At 29.8% G+C, this 27,178-nt stretch overlaps 1 protein-coding gene across 1 annotated transcript in view; it reads left to right on the forward strand.

Moving 5' to 3' along the window:
- LOC136977996 (phosphatidylserine synthase 2-like) overlaps nucleotides 1-27,178 on the forward strand; it is a 57,088-nt gene that overhangs the window by 15,983 nt on the left and 13,927 nt on the right. Inside the window, exons 2-7 of the mRNA XM_067273626.1 lie at nucleotides 3,629-3,730; nucleotides 8,047-8,129; nucleotides 13,562-13,629; nucleotides 22,264-22,398; nucleotides 22,483-22,533; nucleotides 22,602-22,715. Of these exons, the coding sequence (XP_067129727.1) occupies nucleotides 3,629-3,730; nucleotides 8,047-8,129; nucleotides 13,562-13,629; nucleotides 22,264-22,398; nucleotides 22,483-22,533; nucleotides 22,602-22,715 (553 nt within the window). The remainder of the gene's footprint in view (nucleotides 1-3,628; nucleotides 3,731-8,046; nucleotides 8,130-13,561; nucleotides 13,630-22,263; nucleotides 22,399-22,482; nucleotides 22,534-22,601; nucleotides 22,716-27,178) is intronic.

The following is a 27,178-nucleotide window of genomic DNA, read 5'->3' on the forward strand; positions in this document are numbered from 1 at the left end:
TTTGTCAAAGTTTGTCAAAAATGTTACTTTAATACTGGAATGAGGTATGATGTTTTAAATTTTCACATTTTATTCAAATTATGATATCCATTTGTAAGTTTCTTTTGTTTTTATTTAAAATACTTTTCATTTGTTAAATTAATCATTTTTATTCAAAGCAGATAATTATAATGAAATTTTAATGTTGAATTGTTTAACTTCTTCAAATTACTGGTGTTTTCTTCATTGTTTATTTAGAATATTTGAATAAAATTTATAATAAAAATTAAAAAATCTTTTATTTTTATTTTATATTGTGGATTTTATTTTGTTTATATTTTAATATGTCAATATTTTAGTTTTACATAATATTCTTTAATTAATATAATAATTATTAATAATAAATATTATTATTATTTACCTGAATGTTGAGTAAGAAAGCTCTGTAATTTTAATGAATCTGAGAATAGTGCTTAGCAGAAATTATAGAGACTCCTAGTATCAGTAGGATTTATGGAGAAAAATCAAATCTAGAATATCTGATTTGGATTAAGTGACTGGTAAGTGGCATCTGATCCCATTTAAAATGTGACTGTTTGTTTTTCTCTTGTATATAGGAGAATCATATTTACTCATTTAGAGAGGACAAAAATGATAATGAAATGATATAGCTGGGTTTTTATTGGGATAAAATATGGCTAATTTGATAAAAATATTATTAATCAAATATCTACATAACTAATATAGAGTAATGTATAGTAATTGGTGAGTAGAACACTTTACACACTATATTTCTCATAACCATCATTTACATTTTTCACACCTCAACCTTTTTTATTTCTATGTTATTTATTATTATTGTTTTTTCAATGTATTGACATAGCCAATGGAATATGTTTTAAATTTGCCGTTTGGAACACTTTAACATATATTTTATCAATAAATTGTAAGGTTTTATTATTTTATACCTAAGAAGACAATCTATAGTTTGTTGAAAGTACTTGTAATATTGTTTTAAGTAAAAAATAATGCCAATAGACAGTATTAACATTTTTTTTAAAGTTTTTGGCATCACAAGAAGCAATTTTTGAGCATTTTGTATCATGGAAACTGCAAGACAAAGTTTCTTCTTACTTCTTACATCTAGAGTCAAGAAGCTGAACGAATACATCCAATTACGTTTTCTGTTATGATGTTGTCAGTACGGTTAGCTCTGAAATGCATCGCAATTAAGTACAGCTCAATTCTTCCTTGTGTTAGACCGTTGCTGCCAAATGTTGACCACAAGTTACTTGGTAGGTTTATTAAAGAAAAACAAAAGATGATTGCTTCTGCAGAGCTCTTTTTTTATCTGGCACATATGTCCTTCATCAAGGTTTGGGATCCATGGAACTTACACATGCAATTAGCCAAGGTTTATGCCCTAGCAAACAAACATTCAAGAGTAATAGAAGAAAATGCAAATAAAAACCTGCATTGGCTCTTATGTTCCTACTGCTGCAAAACCAACTTTCCTCATAAGATTGAATACCATAATTGTTTGGACATCAATGTGCCAGAAAGTGTTCATCATTTTCTGCAACATTCTGCCAGTGAAAATCAACTTAGAACAATTAATTCCTCCACTCATAGTGGCAACTAAAACTTGCCAAAACCTACAGGACTATTTAGAAGTTGCAACCATAGCAGAGGTCTAGTCTGCATCTCATTTTACCAATGTTACACTCACTCAAAAGAACCTCACCATCGTTGATTAGCAGAAATTGCAAGCTAGTGCATCAATTCTTTCACAACAAAAACCTGAGGTTACTAATTTCTGACAAAACCAAGAGATATGTCCTCTGTAAAAATGATGACTACAATTCTACAGAAACACAGTTTTTGCAGCAATCTGGTTGCAGCAATCAATGTTCTATTAAATACTAACCCCACTCTGTCAATGCTAAGATTGACTTGAAAAGTCATCACATGACCTGCTCTGTTATCCATACTTTCTGGACCTCTTCATCCACCAACAAATGTGTCTTGCCCACAGCTCTTCTTTGAGGTAAAAACTCATAAGTGTGGATAGTCTCTGTCCGTTAGTCAACAAACGTACCATCTCGAGAAATGGCGATTCCATACCTTACACTCACTACAATTGTTCCTGACTCCAATTTTAATGTTACAAGCCAAAACAACTAACAGATTGGGTTCAACCCAACTGAAACCTTTTGGTTTTACAAGGTTGATGTAAGTTCGTTCTCTCCATCTACATCTATTTTTGAGGCTGAAATGCTTGCTAACATTGTTTTGCTAAGAAAAGCTTTCACAATCCAACAAATACTTGGTATATGGGAGACTCTGCTTCTGGTCACTCAACCCAATTACTTCAAATTTAGTGGCCAGTATTTTTTACAAAAGCAAGGTGTCCCCATGCACTGTTTTCTCTCAGCCGTTTCGGCAGAGTTGATTATGAGAAATAATTAAGTATAAAGTGTTCTACTCACCAATAATCAAATACCTTGATTACATTGTAGGGCAATAAGAATCGTTTGATTTATAACATTAATTGGGTTTGCTTTTATATGTAATTTAAAATGATAACTTTCTCAGAATTTAATACAGGTTCAGATAATACTCATATTATTAAGGTCCATGGTTATGGAATTTACCTAACCCTAGAGCATGAATCTTGATAACTTGAGTGGTATGTAAAAAATGTTTTCATTTTTCCTTTGTTACCAATGGCAAAAAACAGTATCAGTTCAATTATGTCAATGATTTTAACACTTGTGACAAACTGAGCAGGATTTTATTCGGAATTCAATTTAATTTACTGAAAATATAGCCACTGACTAACAAAAGCAGAAAAACTGTGTCAGTTTTGATGATTTACATTTTAATAATTTATTTTTTTTATCATTTAGTCAAAAATGAATATTTTACTTGGTGGCTTTTTCATTTGTTTGGTATGAATTTAACTATTTTTGATAATTATTAACAAAATATAATTAAAATGTGATAAGAAATAATTTCATTTATATGCAGATTATTTAAAATTAAAGAAAAAATTAGACTTATTGAAAAGGTTATTTTTAAAGGATTGATTTCAATGTAGTTTGCATTTTGTTTTTATGAATAGCTTAAGAATTTATCATTGAACTTTAATCTCATTTCAAAATCACTATATTTTATTGTCATAAATGTAACAAACAAGATATTATCCTATCACGTTGAATTTTCATGTATTTCTTTCATTTATAAGCAATTTTAAATAAATTTTTAACCAAAAATTTGAATATAAACTTTGTAAAATTAAAAAAAATGCATTATAATGTTAAACAATAGAAACTTAAAAAACTAAAATTAGTTTGTTAATTATAATTTTTTTATTATAAAAGAATCAAAGTTTAAACAAAGTTGTTTAAATTTTTCATCTAAAAGTGCTTTTTAGAATTAGAAATGAACAAATTGTATTTTTCATTTGTGTTGAGGACAGTGTAATAAATAATTTAAGATAAAATTTTATGAGCATAAATATGAATAGTAGTAGTAAATTTTATGTATCTCGCTAATTTTTTATAAACGTTTCTTAAATTAAATTTTTAAAAAAATTTTTCAGTAATTTGAATTTATTATCATTATTTTATTTTTTGTTTTTTTACAGGAGAGCTCATACCTTAACTGTGTTATTTTTGATGTCATGTGCTTTAGTCTATGTTGCTATTTTTGAACAAGTTAAACAAGATCCAGAATACAATACAAAAAGGTTTGATTTTGTTTGTCTTGATTAATTTGTTTTCTGTGTCATTAAATGCATGTTAAAATATAAACTATTTTTCAGATTAAATTTTTGTTTTTACCAATTACAGAAAATTACTATATTACAGTTATATTGAATATTATTTACCAATCCTTTTTATTGTTTCAAATACTTACATTGACAATTTTTAAATTACTATATAAGGGAATCACACTAATAATCTGTAACAAAGTTTGAAATGCTATAGTGCTATGTATCTAGCATATTTAGACAAAACAATTTGAATTTGCTATAGTGATAAGTGAAGTGAATATGCATTTGCATAAGAAATTTTATGTTCATAGGTTTTATGTTCATGGCATTGAATTCAATGATAACTCATGTTGAAAATTGATAGCTTGGTCTTATAAAACTAATAAGAAGTGCACTACTAAACCATATTTTCAATGTTGTGAAACATTTTGGAATAGGTCATCAAATTGTTTATGTAGCAAAAGACTGAAGAGTGACTGAACAATGGATATAACTCCAGGATCCTGTAGAATCACCAAAAAGATTTTGCAAAAGAAATTATATGGTTTTTTTTTTTTTTGAAAACAGCCACCACATGGATGAAATTGAGTATAAAACTTGCTCAGAAGTATGAAATATTTTTATTAGCTACTAACTGGTTAATAATTATAATAGTTAAACATTTAAATCACCTTTAAATTCCAGCAAGAAACTTTTAATTTAACTACAAGGGTGTTGAATCTGTATCAAATGCCTGGAAATTAATATTGGAGATTTAGCAGGACAAATATACCTAAATAAAATACTGCAATAACTGGATGTTCACTGTATATTTATTCAAAAATACCTTAATTCAGTAAGTAAAACACCAATTTATTAAACTGAACATTTTCAACTTTGTTTAAAAGGTCATTCTCAGGTTAGAACAAAAATAGTATAGTTTAAAAGATTGAACAGTTTAAACCATATGAAATGTTGCATATGCAAAGGTAAAACAAAAAATTAGTTAACAATTTAGCATAATAAAGAAATAAAAATAAAAAAAATAAATGGTGCTAAAATAAATACAAAAAGTAAATGATTCTTGGTGTTTTTCAAGTAAGCAAGGTTCAAATTGTTAATGTGTCTGTTGATTGTGCTTTGGAAAATACCTGTTACCAGTTTGTGTATAACTAATTTGAATAAAGCATTATAGTGAAATGGCTTATTCCTTGATGCTAAAGTTCTTTTTCATTTTGACATAATACTCTTAAACAGCTTCTTATATTTTTCTGATTGTTTACTATATATAATTTTTGGTGTTGATTTATCTTTAGATAGGTGTTTAAATGATAGAATTATTATTAAAAATAATAATAATTTTATCATTAAAACATCTTTTATTGTTTATTTTTTGTAGTTATTCCTCTTGCCTTTACTTGGATAATTGAGATCAAATTACCCTGAAGTTGAGGTACAAACAGGATGTTATTTAAAAATATAACTTTTCTATTGTGTGAAATCAAATAATGCTCTTTCCATGTGCTGAAGTTATTCTACTATCAGCCAATCTTAATTTTTCTTTGTTTTTATGTCAATAAAATATTTTTTTTCTGATGTCATATGTGCTGTTGACCTACTGTCTAATTGTATATTTGCATCATGTTTCTTTTTGTAATGAATGACCTTTAACTATTTTTATTTATAATGGAGTCACAGATTCAAATACTGCTATCAAATAGTTGAAACTTTCTGGAAGTCATATAATATGGTTTGGACTCTATTTTTGTCAGTAATGGGTGCCACAGCCTGCTCAAGCTGTACAGCAATTGAAATTAAGAGGAATCCAAAAATGTAGTGAAGGTCCATTTAAATGTAAAAAATAGGAGTCCATGACTTTGTTTTCAATATACAGAGGTATTAAAGTTATAATGTCCATGCTCTCTGATGCAACTGAACACATCTAATGGAATTAGGCCTAGCAGTCAAAAATAAAAACAGCATTGTGTGTCCCTAATGGAAAATGAGCACAAAAAATGAACAATACACAAGAACCAGGCAATTGATGGTGATTGCTTTGTTCTTGGATTGTCTTTCCATGTTGGCAAGTGCAAAGTTTGCCTGTCCACTTCTGTCAGGTACAAGGTTCATCTCTTCTGTGCCTAACAAGTGTGGGGATTCTTTCTTTTCGGCTCCACCTCAGTTCTGTCATGATACAACAAAATTATGTAATGTCCTAGATTAAACCTAAATGTTTTTTTTATTAATAAAAATGTATCATAATTAAAGAAAATTACTCTTTCTAAGTTTTTCTTATTATTTGAACATTATATCTTAGTATCTCCATGAAAATTATTGTACTTCCTTCTTAGTCACTATTCAAATGCTGGGAAAGTTCAGCAAGAACTTTTTGAAGAACAGCAAGAACTCCTGCCAGTTTTTTTACATAGTCTTAAAAACAAAACCATAAAAAAAGAAAATTTTTAACTGGTGAAATAGCATGTACTGATTTAAAGATAAAAGAATATCTGGTTGAAATTCTGATAAGTAATTAAGGAGGGCAATACATCGTCTGTTACAAGGTAGCTCTTGCAGGAACATGGATAATGAAATTAAATAAAATAGAACATGTTATTCAGATTTTTTAAAATATTTTTATGTTTTAAAAAATCAGAATAAGATTGAAATATGAAATGTGACAATGTAAATTCGGAAATCAAAGCTCTAGCAACTCTGCCACATCTAGTAAAAGATAAATTGCACAATTTGTTAAAAATAAAATACACTTTATTTAGTTTAGTAGATACTTTAAAAATAAGGAAAGTGCAATCATAGTCTATACAAATAGTAATTAATGACAGATTAGAATTTGACAAAGAAGATGGCTTACACAGCAGAACAAGAGGAAATAAAGTAACAGTGGCACTAAAGGCTATCTCTATAAATTGTAAATTCTTTCAGTACTGAATCAATGTTATATTTAAAAGTAAATTTTTCATAAAATATGAAAGTAGAGTGAACATAATTGTATGTTAGAGAAAGAAGGAAATTATGGGTTATGGTCTAATGAGAACATATTGTTACAGTTTATTTAAAATATTAATTTTAAGATTGGTTACTTTAATGGAATGGTTTAGCACCGAGATCTAATTATAATAAATGGAGATTTGAATTTTATATCATTGGTATAAGAAATAATAAAATAATTAACATTAAGAATGATTGGTGATTTCTCAAACTCTTTAAGCCTGGAATATATTATACAAAATAGCAACAAAATGAACCTTTAAAGAAATTCCAGGATAATTAATTGCAAATTTGATGATCAATAGCAAGCTCTAACATTTTCAATCTACTTAGGAAATCTTCCTCAGGATTCATTAAATTTGAATGCGGAAATTGGAACATTTTTAAAAATTATCTAAAAACGTATAAATGAGAATTTTTCAACTAATTCTCTTAAAAATTTAAAATATTATTTTAAATTGATTAAATCGAATTTGAATTTCTCCAAAATAGTTTTTAATTTGACTGTTCCCTTAGGAATAATGGTTGCCATGCATAAGTTACTTGTCTTTCCACTTTGAAATTAATGCAGTGGCCACTCTTTACGGATTTAAATATTTTGAGAGCTTCCAGTGTCCTTATTTGGTCATCATGTTTAGATTGTCTTATGATGGAAGCTTGATCTAGATGGATTTGAATATCGTTGTCTGTGGCATACTTGGCTAGGGCAGTGTTGTATTTTCCTTTACTGATATCATACTTGTGTTCAGCCAGCCTTACTTTGAGAGATCATGTGGTGGCACTGATGTACTCAAGATCACGCTGGAATCTATTGTCTCTCAGTGTAATTTTATAAATGCCAGGGACCCTAAGCATGTTGGTGTTGTTTTTTCCATTTCTAAGGATGTTATAAATAGCATACCATCATTATAATAAACCAGTGTATACTCACTTCTGTGTGATTACTCCGACAATGTCAATAGTGTTTGATAAGTCCACGATAGAACCAAACTATGAAACTTAGTGTTCATAGTTTTATATTAAGAATGATATTGTAAACAGAAGCAAATAAGTAAATTATTTAAAATATGAATATTGTGATATGCCAGAGATTGGAGAGAGAAGTCACAAAAAAATATCAACCTGTTTAATTCTAAGTTTAATGAGATGATAAAATGTAAGTTTTAAATGTAACTTAAAATGTTAACTTATGTTATCATTTGATAAATAATTTATATACTAATTTAATAGTATATAAAATATAAGTTAAAATTTTTTTCTTATGGTAAATAAGAGTCATTAATTGCAAATAATTTTATTTTCAGAGGATTAGTTGCTTGTATTTTGGTATTTTTATTACTTGGTGTGACACAAATTCCTGATGGACCATTTCGCAGACCTCACCCAGGTTAGTTTATGAAAAATTTTTTTAAGGAGTACAAAGTCCTGAAATTACAGAATTTCAGAAACCTCAAAAATTACAAAAAATAGTATCTTACTTTCAATATTTGAAATATTTGACTATTGAACAATACTGTAATATCTAAAATAGCAAGGAAAAAATTCATTGTTTTCTTAATTACTAGGAATGAACATGAAAGATAGAGAATTAAAAAAGTGAGAAATGTGACAAAAGATGAACAAATAAATACTTTTTCTGGATTTTTAATAATGAATTTATTACAATTCATTGCTGGACAAAATTCAGTACAATGAAATTATAAATAAATATATTCAGTTTCCAATATCATTTTAAAAAAGAATAGTTATTTTGACTTTTATTTTTAAAGAAAAATATATAATTCAAACAATCTTTTTTAGTACTTTAATGTTTAATTATGATAAATGGCATCTGTTCTAGCTTTGCTTGTTTTTTTTCTGAGTTTTACTCTTGCATTAATTTTGAAAATATCTGTTCTTATGAAAATGCTGTTCTTAACTATAAAAAATGTTTCTAAAGAACATAAAATCCAATAAATAAATTGAATTTTATGCTCTTTAGAAACTTTGTTTTTTATAGTTAAATTTATTTCTTAAATTAAAGAATTTTTTTTAATGTTAATGAAAAAAGTATATATATTTTAGAAAACAAAATTTTATTCAAATGAGTTTTCAAGTATGTTTCTGTATGTAAGCATTTCTTTCATTTCCCTATCAGTGGTTAAGTGGATAAAAACCACTGAACACTGGTAGTTGGTCCCTGTTTCAAACCTTACCAGTGGCTAGCAATGTGAAGTTTTATGGATTTTTATTTTTACATGTCTAATGTCTAAATAGGAACCATTTTTTATAGAAAGTTCTCCTGGGAGGCAAATGAAGTTTACAGTCTGTTACATTACCCTTATTTCATTAAACCATTTTTTCATTTTCATATGTGTACATAATGTTTTTAACAGATGGATTTTTGGAGTCTAATCAGGACTTTGTTCTTTAGTGTAAATATTAAATTTTAAATAAAATTAAAATATTCTTTGCTTGCTTCAAATTATGTGTTATTTACGATTTTCATTAACTTTAGAATATTAAATACAATTGACACTTTACTTCAGACCTCTCTAAAATCAAATATTGATCCTGAGTTGAGTTTTTAAAATATTTTTATATTTTAACAAACTTTCCAATTTTTCATTTTTTTTATAGTAGTAATAAAACAAACTTCTATGTGTGTATGTGTATACATATATATATTATTGCTAATTAAATTAGCAATTTACACTTTATTCAAGAGTTGTCTGGAATTTTGAGAGTTGATTGTATATGTGAGATTATTAATATAAGTCAAAAACATTCAATGGACTATTAATTATGAATCTGAAATTTTCACCTTTTTCATAGGCCTGTCAGGTTTAACATAGAATGAAATGACATTATACAAATATAACTAAATTTATTATTTTTAAGTACCATAATTGCAAGAGTGGAAATAAAAACTATATATTGTTGTCACCATTGTATTTCTTGCAATATTTTTCATTTTTAAATTTTCAGATTTTAAGTTATCTTTAACAAACTGAGAGAAAAGATATGCTAAGTTTGATTTAAAAATGTAGTTTTTGATATAGATGAATAACCCACCAAGTGTTGAAAGAAAGTCACTTCATTATGTCAGCATAAAGCAAACTTAGCTTGTTATTTCTGCTAATAACTTCTTCTTTGTTTGAGTAGTTTATCAGGTTGATACACAAATATTTCTAGTTTGGAATTATTTACTTATTTGGCAAATTGATAAAAAAAAACTGTATTCTATCTCCTTTATTAGAATATGGGAAACAAAATAACAAAATACAATTGATATTAATAATAGTACTTAGTTTATAATGCAACAGTTTGTTTTTCCATTTTTAAATTTATGATTTCTGCTCTGTATAATTTTATTCTCTGAAGTTATAAACTGAAATTTAGCTGTGAGAATACGAGAGCACAGGGTCAGTTTCCTAAATGCCACTTATGCGTCAAGTTGGTAAAACTTGCCCACTTTATCTTTAGGATGGTATTTTTATTCGAGAGGCGAGGTGGTGGACAAGTTGATAGATGCCATTTAAATAAGACAGGGTGACAGGGTTTTAACAGAAAACAAAATAAAGGTTTAATGAATTTCTAACTCTAAGATACATGAGGATACATATGGCTAGATACATTCAAGTGATCGTTTGGTGATATGATATAAACTCACCGGGCTTAAGATGTTATTATTTGTGTATATATATATATATACCTGGCCGGGTAAAGCGATAGCTGGCTGAGTGCCGTTGTGGAGTTGGTATTAGGTCGTGGGCGTAGGAGTCATCCCCAGCCAGTACCATATTTAACCAAGTAAGGTTATATCTAAATTAATATACTTCTGGAAGCGAAGACTCGCTCGGGATCCAGGTGGCATAACTGGCAAGTGCACCGCACGGCAATCGGAGGTTGCGGGTTCAAGCTCCACCCCGGGTCAGTTCTTTTATTCCAGAAGGTTCTAAATTATTTAATAATTTATTTATTTAATTATAATTATTAATTTAGTTAAGAGATGGCACCTAACGTCTACCTCTAGTGACAAATTACTTTGTGCTAATCATTTAACTAGCCATATTGTAGCCCGATATTTAGGCGATTGTTTGGTGATATACTTTTCTTCCTTGTGTGAGACTACATGGGACTATATGAAACTACCCGGGACTACCACGATGGTGGGAAAATCAGTCCCTTTTATAGGCTTAAGTTTCTCTAGATCCCCACCAATTAAAATGAGGAATTTTCTATACGTCAATGCTTCAGATGACATTAAAACTTTGGTGATGAAGGGGAGATAAGGACTCTGTCGAAGGGAGGTCAACTTCTGTTAAATTGGAAAGGGGTGAAACTTCTTCCCCTTTTACAAATTGATGATTTAGCGGTTTTGGTCCTTTCTCAAGTGATTTTAACATTATTTTTAGTTGAACAGTATCTTTACATAGAGGTATATTGATTTGAGATCATTCTAAATCATAAAACAAAGGATTTGACCTTAAAAGGGTAAAAACGAAAGTTCTATGAACTTCCATTGTCAAGGAAGTTCCGGGTAGGACATCCTTTGTTAACTTTTGAATTTATAAAATATTTTCTTAATCTAATTTAAATAATCGATCTCTTAATAAATTTAATCACCTGTAATCTGCAGATCTCACATAATGATTGACTGCAAAAGAAGAAGATTGTCTTCATTCCATTTGTCTAACATGTTTAAATCAATCAACACTTTCTTTACACAATTTTTGAGCTTCAGAAACCTTTCTGCTATTACAATTATAGAATTTCACTTTGTTTTGACATTTAGTAATAAACTGAGTTCTTTCCCAAATTCTGATTTAGCATATTTCTGTAATGGCTATTTTTCAGTGGACTCTTTCTAAACAATTTCACTAGGAGTTGAGTTTCATCAAGCACTATTTTAATTTCATCAATTGGTTGTAATGGGCAATTTGTTTCGTAGCTGACATTGCAGTCCTCTTCTTCATCAGAAGAGTTTTTGTTCTCCATGATTTCATCATCACTATCATCAGTATCTTCAGAGGTAGAAGCTGCGGATGTGGCAGTAGCCTGATTTCTTTTAATAAAATGTGTCTACAACTCCTGGATGTATTGCGTAGTTCAAGCATAGGATCATCTTGCTGGGGCTTTCCCTTCCAAACTTCATTACATTTGGACCATCGCTGGTTGTGGCCACAATGTGTTTTTCAAAATCCAATTGAAATCTTTTCAATGTATCTTTGACTATTTGTCTGGTCTCTTCGGCACCAAATTTTCCAGGTATATATGCTAATCCCAAATTGAAAACTTCTCTGTTCACACTATGCAGACACAAATTAAAGTACCTTTGGTTTTGGACGCTAGTCCATTCATTGACTGAAACGTATACCCGAAGCGACCAAATCTTTTAAAGTCTGAATCATTTCTTCTTTTTTCTTTTCATAATAACTCAATATGATTTCCATGACATCAGTTTCATTCTTAGGCATTTTATAACCTCTCTGGATAATACACTCACGAATGAATTTACTCTTTGATTGCTGCCTCTGCCGCCAAGTGGGTAATTATTTCCGGCAAAGACTTTTTTGCAACATATCCTATTGTTGTAGACTGCTTTTCAGTTTTAATTTTTTTCGATTCTGGTTCACAAGATATCCCAGGCTGTATAACTGATTTTGATTCTTCCGGCTGATTTACAAAAATATTGTGTACTCTTTGGAAGTGTCTGTCAAGGCCTGTAGTATTCGATCCTTTGCATGAAATTTGTTTTGGACATAATGAGCACTGTGCTGTTGTTGTTTGTTTATTTTTTTAATAATGTTTCCACACTTTTGCTATATGTTCCATATTAAATGAATAGGTTGGTATCTATTTAAATTTGTTGACAATCTGTAATGATAATAATAATCCAAATTTAATGTTATATCTTTGTTTACTGAATATCACTATCATATCAATTATTTTTTTAATAAAATAACAAATCTCATCCAATGTAAATGTCTAACTGAAGTAAACAAAATCTAGTGTTTGTTTAAACTTACATGAGATGGGTGTGGTTTCCACAAGAGAGTAGCAAGCATCTGTGCGCTGACACAGACAGTCACAAATATCATGATCTCATAAACAAACGTCACAAAATAACAATATGGCGGCAAACACATTTATTATTTACTTACTCAGTAAGTTACGTAGGAGTATCACGTAATTACTCATTAAGATAACAGATGGCACTCTCAATGACAGAGTGTGGGAAGCTAATAAAGTTTATTATGACCTTTTGAAAATAAAATTATTACAATACAACTTCGACAAGTGTGTGTCAAGTCTTGACCTGAAAGTCCCAGGACTCTAGACAATTAAATTTAGAAAAAGTCCTGGGACTTCGAGACATGAGACGACCCAAACCCTAATATCAATACTATTTCAGACCAGTTAAAAAATATTATTATTATTATTATTTACTTTACATATTATTATTTTTATCAACATAACCATATTCCGAATTAGTATATTGTTGATGTTATGCGTTTTTGTTGTCATTAACTGATAAAATTTGCAGCAGCAGCCAGTTAACATCAGGCTAACAACTAAAATTTTTTCAGGGGAAAATGTAACTTTGACATTTTGTATGAGAATCATTATATAAATGTTTATATTCAATATAAGAAATTTATTATCTTTAACAATCATTCATAATTTTTATGGAATGAGTTCAAGATTTGATTTGTCCATTAAATGTTTTTATGTATAATAAAAAATATCAATTATTGTCTGAAAAAATTCAGCAAATCAATCAGTCCTATATTTTTTGTATTAATAGATTTATATGTAAAAATTAAATTTTTTTAGCACTTTGGAGATTTGTCTTATGTGTCAGCATTGTTTATGAACTTGCTCTCATCTTTATTCTATTTCAGGTAGGAGTTGACTGTGGTGAACTACCTTTTTTATTACTTTTTAATGATTTTGAGTTTTTTCTTTTGTATTTTTCCCTTATTTTTGATTTTTCCGTATAATTTTATTTTTTAATAATTAAAGAATTTTTAAATAAAAAATTTAAGTTTATATTTTGAGATGTGGTTTATGTCTATATTGTATGGCTTAGTAAAAGTTTGTTTGTTTTTGATTATATACAATACTTTTAAAGATTAACAAATGAAAAACATCTATTTAATATTGTAATGCTATCCTTTATGATGCTAATTCAGATAATTTTTATTATTAGATCTGGAATTTTCATAATACTTCAGCAAAATTTGTGGTTCTTTTACTCATCCACAGTTTATCAATACCAGTGTATATTTTATTAACAATAAAGCAGTGATAGCAATTATTGTTTTATTGTTAATTGCTAGATTAAATTATACATCCTAAAATGGCATATATATTTCTCAGGTTTATAGAAAAAAGTCAAACGTATAATTTTAAAACATTCACTGAACAATAAAATTCAGGAATAAAATGTTAATTTAAGAAATACCTAAATGACATAATCGGTCATGTGTGTTGGATACAGCCAATAATAAACAATACACTACATTAATTTTTTCAAATTCCATGCTCTATTTTCTGAATTACATTTTAACCTGAAAATGATAACTTAATAAAAATGAACATTTCTTACAAAACTAGCATTTCTTAAATTAATGTTTTGTTGCTGGATTTTCTAGTTTGGTGAATGTTTTTAATATTATATTATATCCAGTCCTTGGTTGTTATTACAAGTCAAATGTATATTATTTAAACACATTATTGTGTTTTTAATCCTTTTATTTCAGTACATATGAAAGGACAATAGATTAAAATGATAAAAACCTAAAAATGTTCTCTTACAGAAAATAATCATATTTATTAAAATATTTTATAACAGAAAATTTATAGAGTTAACATTATTAAAATCAAGTAGTGCATTAGGGATAAGACTAGGATTTCTCAAATGGGATCTCGGGATCCTGGCTGTTCTTTTTACCTGGGAAATTCTTCTCATCCCAGGAAATCCCGCAAATTTCTTAAAAGTTCACTTTTTTTTTTTTTTTTTTTTTTTGTGTTAAGGTTGAGGAAATTTTGCAAATAGAAAGTATAAATAACTCATAAACTGTTAGAATACATTTGTACTTATTAATTTTAAGCCTGCTTAGTTTTTTAAAATTTTTGCTTGTTATGACATCTCACAGATTGTCAATAATCAATATGTATTTCTGGCAGGACTCTGAAAATTCTTTACTTGTCAGAACCTGTTATATCTTAAATAATTGCAGCAATGCTGTCTTAATTTTAACTATATCCAGTAGCTTCAATAACTGCATAATGCCAGGTTGTGCAAATTGGGCAAGGATAAAAATGAATACAAAGTTTGCAAGTATGAAGTTTCTTTTCATAAACCTGATCATTATAAACGAACTGCTGAATTATCGGGCTATAAGCTTGATGTTTCTATTAAAGCAGCCAAGGTAGACAAATCAAGAAGACTTGAGAACAAAAGAAGTACTGCAACACATCTTGAAAATGAACTAGAAATCTTTGATGCTACGGGTGAGAAAACACGTAACGTCTGTCTTCTCTTAAATGCATTAAAGATGATTCCACCCAAATCCATTGAATTAGAAAGGACATTTTGACTCTGTTTGGTTTTCAAAATCGTATAAAAATTTACAATAATATTTTGTATTATGTTTTATTTAAAAAACGAAAATTACCTTCTAAGTTAGATCAAACTTCTAAGTTTATTTTTTTCTTTAAATTTTCAACTCAGTTCAAAGGTATTTTTTGGTAAGCAGTTTCCAACAAACTTTAATAAATTTTTTCTATTGGTGAAAATTTCTACATAATTCAAATGTAATTTTTAATTAGAAACTGAATATGACTGTTTACAAAAATTTAAAATTTTCGAGTCCTTTCTTACATCCTTTTTCACTCCACCACAGAAGTAACAGCGTATTGGCTTGAATAAACTTCATTTGAACAACAGGTAAATTATAAAAAAATTTTTACACAAAGTTAAAATTGATCGAAACGCCGACCTTTTATTAGAGGATCCGGCGTTCTTTAAACTAAAACCATGGTTACAACATTTAAATCACAACTACCTTGTCCTTTAGCACAATATATTACTGGTTCAGGCCCTCTGGTGATGGTTTCGGGTAATCAAAGTTCATTTGCATGAAAGCACACGTAACATAACATGAACAACCCAAGGATATCTTCAATTAGAAACTGAATATGACTGTTTACAAAAATTTAAAATTTTCGAGTCCTTTCTTACATCCTTTTTCACTCCACCACAGAAGTAACAGCGTATTGGCTTGAATAAACTTCATTTGAACAACAGGTAAATTATAAAAAAATTTTTACACAAAGTTAAAATTGATCGAAACGCCGACCTAATTTTTAATACATATTTCACACAGCATTGTTAATATTATGATTTTGGAGGTTGCAGAACATATTAAATTACTTTAAAAAATGAAAAATAATTATATCATTCGATTTTAAGATTTATTTTGGTTAATGTTACCCTTGGTGGCAGGATGGCGTCCAGAGGGATTTTTCCCTACATTCTATACGGCGACGGGGAAAATTTCCCTAATTCGAAACTGCTACGGGGAAAATTTTTTCCCCTGCGTTCGACGTGGCGACCGTGTTTTCTGTAACCTCGAAACGGAGACGCGCGATTTCGCGTTTGTGACGTGAGAGAGAGGGAACTGTTTGGAAATGTTGTGACGTAATGTGTTGGTGCCGAAATCGTCGAATTATGCAAATTTCGATTGGAGGTAGTGTAGAAGACAGCGGTGTGTTGCATGTTCGTTGTTGGCAGCGTGTTTGTTTTTTTGACAATAACTGGTTTTTTCCGAATTGTTAAAGAGGTAATTTATATTTTTTACGAGTAAAAACAAAACGAAATTGCTTTTTTTTTGCGCGTTTGTTTTGTTAGAATTGTTTTTTTTATTTTTTAGTAACTTTGGTACTAAGGATATTTTTTTCTAGGCGGTTACTAATTTCGTGCTAGTCATGGGCGACGTTGATTTGAGTTCGAGGAATTATGGGCCAAATGTACTACAAGGAAGTTTTATAAAATGATGGAAGCAGATTATTCGGAATTGGGATTGAACCCGGCAATTGATAATGCATTCAAATTTGCGGTCAAATTAGGTATACAGCAGATAGAGTCGACGTGTTCTGCGTGCGATAAGATATGCAAATTATATTACAGAAGAGAAATGAATGTCTTCTAAGATGCAGTTCGTGTGGAGTTAAATATTCAGTGTACGAAGGAACTTTTAAAAGCAAATGTGGTCGTCTTTCCTGGGGATGTATCTTGTCATTCATATGGCACTACCTATGTCTAGAATGTGGAGCTACCATTTCGGCTTTAGCATCCGGGATATCTCGAAAAGCTAGTGTGGATTGGTCGAATCACATACGTCTAGTAATGATAATATCACTAAGTAACATGACGAGCTTCAAAATAGGTGGGCCGAATAAGATCGTAGAGATCGACGAAACTGTCATTTGCAAAAGGAAGTACGAAAAAGGCAGGTTATTGAAATCAACGAAATGGGTTGTGGGCGGCATATGTAGACAGGACGGGAACTGTTTTATTTGTCAGGTAAACGACAGATCCGAACAAACTCTAAACTGGATAGTTTACAAATACGTCAATTCGGGAAGTTTGATAATAACCGACGAGTGAAAGGGGTACAACCACATTGACGACATCGAAGGCGTTGATGTAGTGCATAGAACTGTAAATCACTTGAAAAACTTCGTGAATCTGAAGACAGGGGACCATACTCAAAACATAGAACGCTTATGGGGATACCTAAAAAATAAAAAACACCTGCCAAAGCATTACACAACCGATTTATCAAACTCATACATGTATCTGTTCATGTACAAGAAGTTCATGGACTGGCCTAAAAAAACTGCCGGAGAAACATTTCAAACTTTCATCGAACATCTTGCTATGATTTATCCAGGGACAGGAAAAACTCCGAAATGGGTTGAACCCGAGACGGTTCCGTCTGCACCCGTTCAAAACGTCGACAAAAAGAAGAATAATTATTCAAAGAAATCAGAGAAGGATCAGGATACTGAAACATCATCCACCGCGAGTAAAAAAAGAAGAAATAAGAAGTCATCGACAGTAGTAAACGAAGCCATTAAAGGGGGGAAAAAAAGATCTATAACAAACGAAGATCAAAATTCCAAAGGCCGGAAGAAATGTAAAAAAGGGAAATGACAGACAATCAACGTGAGTAAAAAAATGTTTTTATTTCTATTAAAATAGGGTTAAATTAGCTTATTATAGTATAGGAGTTACTAGGTCGTGTTATTACGATACAGTGCGCAACGCGCAGTCTCCATAGAAGACCACGACGGCGACCGGAAACGCGTCGGTCATGTGACCACAGGGAAAAAATTTTCCCCGTCGCCGTGTAGAATGTAGGGAAAAATCCCTCTGGACGCCATCTTGCCACCAAGGGTAACATTAACCTTTATTTTATATCTTAAAAATAATTCATTCTATCCCGAGATTTCCTGGGTTCCCAGTTCACTTTTCCTGGGATCCAGGGACAAGCAAAAGACTGGGAAATGAGAAACCCTAGATAATGCAAATAGCAGACAATGCAAATAAATCAATTAAGAAAGAACAAACAGGTTGAAAATATTTAAATGCTTTTAACTAGTTGGGTTTTTTCTTATTACAGAAATTGCATTTGTTTTAAGTTAACATGTAACTCTGTAATGAAAATATTCAATTTAAAGTTAATTTTTAATTCAAGAAATAGCCATTTGTATTGTGACACAAATCAATTTTTATTGACATGAAATATAATCATTACTTTAGATAAGAGAAGTGTTAAATTAGTCACAATTATAAAAACTAATTCTCAAATAAACAAATATTTTGTTTATAGATAATCAGTTTGATGGTTAAATTGATTTTTATGTTAATTGAGTTATAGAATGATTTAAATAAACTAATCTGTGAGTTATTTTTGCATCAGTTAAGTTTGAAAGATAATGTAGTCGTTCACAAATCTTTCATATCAAATAAAAAATAAGGATTTTTAGAACAAAAGATATTAAAACAGTTGATAAGTCTGTCAAAATGATGGGTAATTATATATGGTATACCTAAGTAAATAATTATATGTAAATTTGGGGTTTGATTTACACACAATCTGAATTACAGGATTTTACTGTAGAAAATTACAACTTAGATCAGCTTTGTATTTTTAAATTTAAATTTATTATTATTTCATAGAGGAGAATGATCTCTGATATGTATAGCTTAGGAACACAGGTCTAAATTTGGTCCAGCTTGAATTTGAAATTTATCAATTTATTGTTATATTAAAGTCAAACTAAGAGATTTCAGGGGACTAAGAACCTACTATAGGCTTGATAAAAAAAAAGTCCTCTTAGTGCCCACAGGGCAGAAAAGAGTCAAAAAGAAAATACTTGGCATTTTCATGGAGGAAAAGAAAATTTTGAAAATTATATCATACATTGCATAAATTTATTGAAATAATAAAACTTGCCCTTTATTTATCTTGTACTTATTGTTTTCATTACATCAAAGCAAAATTTTATTTAAAATAAATTTAAAAATCAAATGGATTTATGAAACTATCAAGTCATGAATACCATATCAATGTTTTGTTTAACATACAAGAAGAAACCATAAAATAATTCTGCAACACTAATTCAATCCAATAATGTATGAAAACATTTATGAACCAATGAGTTTCTTTCCCAATCACAATCCTAATGAAGACCCTACACCAATGGTCGTATGAAAAATGAGGAAAATCATAACCCTACCAGGTATGATATCGGTCCTAACTGGGTGTCTTTACCCCCCTCCAATGTTGGATGTCCCAGTTTGTTATTTGAGCCAAAAATGCATAAGGCTGGCTGTTGCGACTGCTTGTAAACAAGAGATTCCATCCTATCTATTTTTAGAAAAGGTGCTAGTGAAAGTAAATAACTGTTAATGCCTCACTCAGTGTGTCTTTACTTCCTCTTATCAAAGTAGCAAGATACTGGTATAGTATGAATGCATTGTAGAGAAAGTGATTGAAAATGAACAAGTCAAGATACTTTGGGATTTTAGACTACAAACTGACAAATGCATGGATCATAATACACCTGGCATCACAGTAGCTGAAAAAGAAAAGGTTTATTTAATATACATTGTATTCTCAGGAGATCAAGGATTGTTGAAAAAGGGCAAGAAAAACTGAATAAATACAGAGATTTAGCAATTGTTGCTTTTGAGTTCCACAGTTGTGTTATCAACTGTGGAACTCAAAAGCAACAGTCAATTGTAATACGGGCCTTGGATGCCATATCCCCTGGACTGATGAACTAACTAGAAGAACTTCACTTAATAGACTTTTTGACATTTGATTTACAAAAAACTGCTATTTTTGGAACTTCTTACATACTATGAAAATATCTGAAGGATGCCTAAGCTCCAGGATGGAGTTTGTGTTACTTCAGTCAATACCTGTCTGTAGCAGTGATAACCCTATCAGTCACATTATAGACTGAGGCTTTCAGCTTTAGATTTATTAGATTGTATATATACTGTATATATATTTATAAATACTTTATATATATAGGTAACCTTCATGTAACATGGTAGTTAGGTTCCATAAAAGGTGAATTAAGATCAAAAACATTAGAATAATAACCATTTACTATGCAGTAAATATTTATGTTCATGATTAACACTAGTGCATTTATGGAAAGGGTTCCATAAAAATGTTGTGTTATAAATTATCACATTATGTCAGACTCAAACCCACTTTTTTATGTAATGTTTATTCCTAAATGATGTTTTCTAAATATAAATTTTATATAGCATGTAAGAAAAAAGTTTATTTAATTCAGAAAATTCCACTTAACAAAACATGAATTAGAAAACAATAACAAACTTATTAAAATTCACAAAATGAAGAATTGTACATAAAAATATTTTACTGCACACAAAAGAAAAATCATTTTGTTGTCTTCACTACCATCTTCCAAAATGATATTTCATTGATATGATTTATTTGCCAATGGCCAGATATCTTCATCATTTGAAATCTTTTAAACATTACTATAATTTTCAACTTCTTTGGATTTATCTGTCGATCACTCATCAGATTGAGAATCTGATGAGTGCTTTGTTGCAGTTGTTTTTGAAGTTTGTTATATGGTGCTAAACAAATTTCTAACTGTTTTTGAATAAGATAAACAGATGATTTCATATAAAATCTTATATTGTAATTATGTTGTACATTTATATAAGGGTTACCTGCATATATACATTTTTCAATTTTACTTTCTCAGCTGTTATATATAACAGAGAGGAAGTGTGGTGATCAATTAAAAAATGACTCCAAAGATTTTTGGACTTGGGACTTTGAAATGTTGAGAAATTCAAAAAAGTTTGAGGTTTTTTTCTGTATTGATGTTTGTGTGGGGGGGATGATTTTTTTCACCTACCTTAAAGCTTAATCAATAACTCTTGTGCCTTTTGTCAAAAAGATCTGAAATTTCCAGGGAGGTTTGTTTATTAGGGATTAATGCTGTTAAATTTTCATGGTTAAAGGTCAAAGAGGTGGGAAGATAGAGGGGGATGGACTTAAAGATTTTACTCATTATTAGCATTTACAATTTTTTATAAAATCATTTCTACCCTCAGAATTAAGCTTTTTGCAATTTTATAATAATTAATAATATAAACATTTTTTAGTGAAATCTCATAACAAATGGTGTCACACACAATTTTAAATGTTTTTGGCAGGAAAGAGATATAATAATATATATATCAGGCATGGGCAAATGCGGCTCCGAGAGCCACATGTGGCTCTTGCTTAAAGTGTTAATTTCTGTTTTTTATTGTTTTTACTATTTTATTTTTATAATTCTGTGAAAATATGTTTGTTAAAAAAATTCAATATTTGTTTTATATTATATTTATATTATATAATAAAATCACACGCCTTACCATACTATCTGCCATGATAGTACAGAACTGTGGCTCCCATGCATTTTGCAAAACCTATATTTCGGCTCCACTGAACTCTTGCTTGCCCACCCCTGCATTTTGCAAAACCTATATTTCGGCTCCCACTGAACTCTTGCTTGCCCACCCCTGATATATATACAGTATATACAGTTTTATATATTACATATAAATAAACCTAGTAAGAAAGTATATATTTTTATTTTTTGGGGTCTCCAGAATGATTTAATCAAATTCCCATACAAACCTATGGTAAATCGACAATTGGTTAACAGGTTAACGAACAATTCGGATAGCGAACAAAGTCTTGAAACAGATTATGCTCATTAACTGATCACCCACTGTATTCATATTATCTATATTACCATTGTTTTTAAATATTTTTCTCTGGAAAAAGTTTGTGTTTGCATCCTAATTTTTCAAAATAAATAAAATTTTCATAAAATTAGTATTTTTTTTTTTTTTTCCTGGAGAAAACATTTTTGTATGGGCATAAGCTTGTATATTCACTTACTTTTTACTTCAGACTGCAGATGACGCTCGAAAGTTGTTGAAACATATCGATAAAGAATTGGGGAAACCACTGGCAGAGCGAAATTATGGAGGAAATTGTCTCATTTATGATCCAGATGTGCCTCAAGATCCCTTTCATAATGTTTGGGTAAGAAATTTAAAGTATATTTTTAAAATTGTTAAAGTAAATATTTAATGAAATTTGTATGTTTTTTTTTTTTGTTCTAAATAGGATAAATTGGACATATTTGTACCAACACATTTTATAGGATGGTGGGTTAAAGTGGGTAATTTTATTTATTCAATAATCATAAATTTCAATATTTTTAAAATATATATTTATATAAACAGACTTTGATGTTGCGAGATTGGTGGCTATGTATGGTAACAAGTATTATGTTTGAAGTTCTAGAATATACATTAGAACATCAATTGCCAAATTTCAGTGAATGTTGGTGGGATCATGTAAGTTTTTTAGGTTTTTATGTATTATCTGTATTAAACATTACAAACAAGAATAAGAATTAATGATATTTATTATCTATCATTTGTATTATATCAGAAAGATATTAGCAGATTAGATAAAAACAATTTATTAAATATAAGAAAAATCTCAATTGAAATTGTTCAAGGATTATTAATTTACAAGTATTTATATTAGGCATACAACAACTACAATTTTTTTTTATTTGTAGTTTTTTATGTTTAATATAAAGGTAGAGGTTTTTCAAGAAATATAAATTTGTTTATAGATAAAGTATTATCTACATTAGTATTTAGTCTGAAAATCATGTTACATAAAATACATATATTTTTAAGCAATTTAACAAAAACTGATCTATATAGAGTGACAGACCACTTGTATGCTCCTTTTAAAATGAAAGCAAATTTTACTAAAAAAGATTTTGGTAAGTAAATTGACTGTACTCTATCAAATGGTGATTTTTTCCCCCCCCTCCAACTTCTTGTACTGACTGGGGAATGTGCTATTCAGGCTGAAAGTCAAATTTTTTAAAGGAACATACTAAGTTTAATTCAGATTTGGATTAAACTTGCAAAACTAAACAATTTCTGAAATTGTCTTACTCCATTGATAAAATGATCTTTAAAGTGTGATGACAGAGAAAAATAATAATGTGAAAAAAAGAAAAATCTTATGTTAGAAAATATTTTTATTAATGTACAGTAAGTCCTCTACTTATGAACTTAATCCGTTCATAGCGGTCATTCGCAAGTCGAAAATTTCGTAACTCGAAAAGACGATGTTTGGCGCAAAAACTCAAATACAACATTGTTTTTACAATTATGTAATATTTAGGTTACTTGAATAATGTTGAATTAAGATTGTTAAAGGGAAGTATAAATTCAAATCAATCACATGTATGTACATTATATATTAAAATTACTCATTTAAAACAACTATAAATGTACGTATGTATGTACTGTAAATGTTTTTAACGTAAAACTTCAAAAATAAACTTGACTGTACGTAAAAAATAACCAACTGCACTTTAATAGTAAACAAATGACACCACACACGATTGAGACATGACTACAGTCCAAACTCAACTAAGAGCCTCTCACCTACCTCTCGCTCATGTTAACCCACCATCTGTCGGCTTTGTTCGTAACTTCGAATGTTCGTAAGTAGAGGACTGCCTGTATAGTCAAACCTTGTTAAGACTCCACCATTTGTTTGATCATAAATTTGGTAGTTTAGTGAGATTGGCAGTCTGTTGAAAAAAGGTTATAACATTACAATGGAGAATAAATAAATTATTTCATATATTACACACTGTACTGCAATAAATTAAGTGTGTTGTGACTGAATGAGGTATACTGAGAAAATGAAAAATGATTTAAAATGCATAGAAGAAACTAAAATGTCTTCATACTTCCACTATGTCCAGTCACCAGGAACAAAAACAGTCTTCCTTTGCAGAGATGACCTTTTATTAGAGGCTATGGCTCTACAAAATTATATAAAAACATTTTACATAACATGTAGTTATGTAAAATGTTTTTACATGATTTTGTAGTCAGTAGTTATTTAATTTAAATGTCCTTTGATGACAAGCCAGCAATTAAAAAAAAAAAAACACATAGTTTAATTAAAATACCACTAGCCATCATTTTCATTGTTTTAATTACAGTAGAGCGTCGAAAATTGGCGTCAGTTGGGGACTGGGGTTGTTCCAATTAGTCATTTGTTCCAATTTCCGACTTTGTACGAAAAATTATATTAACCTGTCTGATGTTCAAATTTTTCTCTGTTGCGTATCGCTTCCTGTTGAATTTTTCTCCGTTGCGTGTCGCTTCGTGTTGAATTTTCGTCGATTTTAAGCCTAACAAAAATTTTTATAATAATAATCGAGGCTATCGTATTGTTAAAAATTATTTCTTTATTTTGTACAAACAAAATAAATATATTGAAGAATATAAAAAACACGAAAATTATACTTTAGAAGTAAATTTAGTATCAAAAACGTTCGATTCAGCACGACACAGTTCGACTGAAAATCGTTCCGATTTCCAGCCATTTCAATTACCGATGTTCCAATTAACAACGCTCTACTGTAATGACCTTTTATTTTTATTTATATATATAAATTATCATTTCCGCTCAAATTGTATATCATATACCAGGGATTGGCAACTTACGGCATGCGGGACAATTTTCAGTGGCAGGCTGATTGAATAGAAATGTAGTAAAAATTATATTTTAATTATTAATTACACATTTAAATGGAAGTCATAGTTCAGCGAAGGGTATGATACATTAAAAACAAATCTCTTGTTTGTATATTTCTATTATAGCGCATGTGTCCCTGCTCTGTGTCGCCCTCCACGTGTTATGCAAGTGCTTTTCATGTAAGAACATAATTCAATTAACAACTTAACTTCAAAATTACACATTTTTGAAGTCCGTTATAACTGGACTAATTTTGATAACATATATAACAAACTTGGTAGAATCATGTTGGCACTCGGAATAATATTATAACTGATGTTCAGCATAACACCGCTGAAAGGTTATCAACCTGTCCTACACATTTGTATACAAAAGAGGAAGAAATGCATTGTGAGTTAGAATGTTTATTTTTTCTATGCTCAGTTCAAATTGTCTACTGCATTACCATAAATATTTCATAAAAAGATTACTCGTGTTTAATGTCTTACCTTTAATTACTGAAACTGAAGAAGTGATCAATCAACAGTACATTTTTTACATGTTTTTAAATGAAATCTAATAAATGCTATTGTGCAATAATCAATAACAGGTAATCAATATTGCATTAATATCATTGTTTTTCAAGCTTCCAATCTAGAATCTTCACTATTTTTTATTATTTCATTACTCTACCATGTGGGTTGTTTAAGACTTATAATATCTGAGACTAAAGGACTGAAACCAGAAACTAACAATCTATTTTCATTTTTGTATTTTATGGAGTATGTACATGTTGAAGTACATGCAGTTATAATTTTTTTTACTTGACCTTAAAACATTGCAATTATCTAAGGCATTTTGGAGAGAAAATAAAATTTAAAAAAATGAGAATAGATTGTTAGTTTCTGTCTCAATCCTTTAGTCTCAGGTATAATAAATCTTAAACAACCCACATGGTAGATTAGTGGAATAATAAAAACTAGAAAAAATTACAGTACTTAAATGGTAACATTTCAGTATTACTGTTTTATTCTGTTTCTACAAATTTCAGCTTTTGACTTTCGATAAATTTGACTTTTTATTTACTAGAATTATTTGACACAAAATCAAAAGCAGTGTTACAAGTATCATACAATTCCTCTTAATGCCTCTTTGTATTGCACAAAATAATAATCCTAACCATTTCTATATCCTCTGAATTGTTTGGGCTGAATATATCCTTAGACAAAGCCATTATGTACACACTATTGTGAGAATACCAGGGCACAAGGTCAATACCCTAATTGCCACTTACATGTCAAGTCGTAAAACTCACTTACGTTGTCATTTCGGATGGCTTTATAACGAGTGGCAAGGGGTTGAACAAGTTGGCAGGTGTCCTTGGATAGACAGGAGACAGGTTTAACAAATAAACAATGCATTTATTATATTATTAACTATGAGATACAGGATGCTACACAAAGTTTGATACATAGACAGGTTATGTGCAGCTAAATGTGATTATATAGTCAAATATTTTACAAGAGTACTCTCTACCAGCTAGGCCTATTTTTCGAGAGAGAGAGAGTTTGCTGTCTGCTGATAATTACCTTGAATGTGGGTGGTGAGCTATAGGCAGTGATACTGTATGGAAGTTCTGGCATCGTTATGTCTTCCTACCGGGTCTTCACCTTTTGCTTGGTCAGTGGGGTTCTGGGAGAAAAAATGGCACATTCACAATTATAACTTCCAGGTGCGAACTCTTGAGCTTCTGGTGGCTTGCACTTTTATACACTTAGCGTGAGAAATGAGTCACATGATCGTCCGATGTTTTTATTTCAAGTTGCAGGTGCGCAATGACTTGCATTTTTGCTGGGTTGTTTTGTAACAACGTGCTAACTTTCACATTGGATTATTGACTTTAGCGGCAACATCCGACCCATTCTCCGTGAGAAGAGTTTTTTCTATTAGCATAGTTACATTTTAGAGGTTTGACTTCTGTACTGGTGTGAGCAAATAATTCACATTCAACCTTTTAAAAACCAGTAATAAAAATTTGAAAACAAACGTTTTCGACCGTTAACTCGGTCTTCATCAGGTTCTAACTATTGAGATTCAAAACTGTTCCAGAACGTATTCAAATTTTCGAATAGAACCGTTGCGCATTCGTGTTACTGTTGGCATGCGTAATACGTGTGGCGCAAAACACAACGAAATTACAATCCATATACAAACGAATTAAATGGAGCTATGGGGAACATCCCCTTCGTAACAAAAC

This window comes from Centruroides vittatus, unplaced genomic scaffold (genome assembly GCF_030686945.1).
Source record: "Centruroides vittatus isolate TY-2023 unplaced genomic scaffold, ASM3068694v2 contig_484, whole genome shotgun sequence".
NCBI classification, from domain to species: Eukaryota; Metazoa; Arthropoda; class Arachnida; order Scorpiones; family Buthidae; genus Centruroides; species Centruroides vittatus.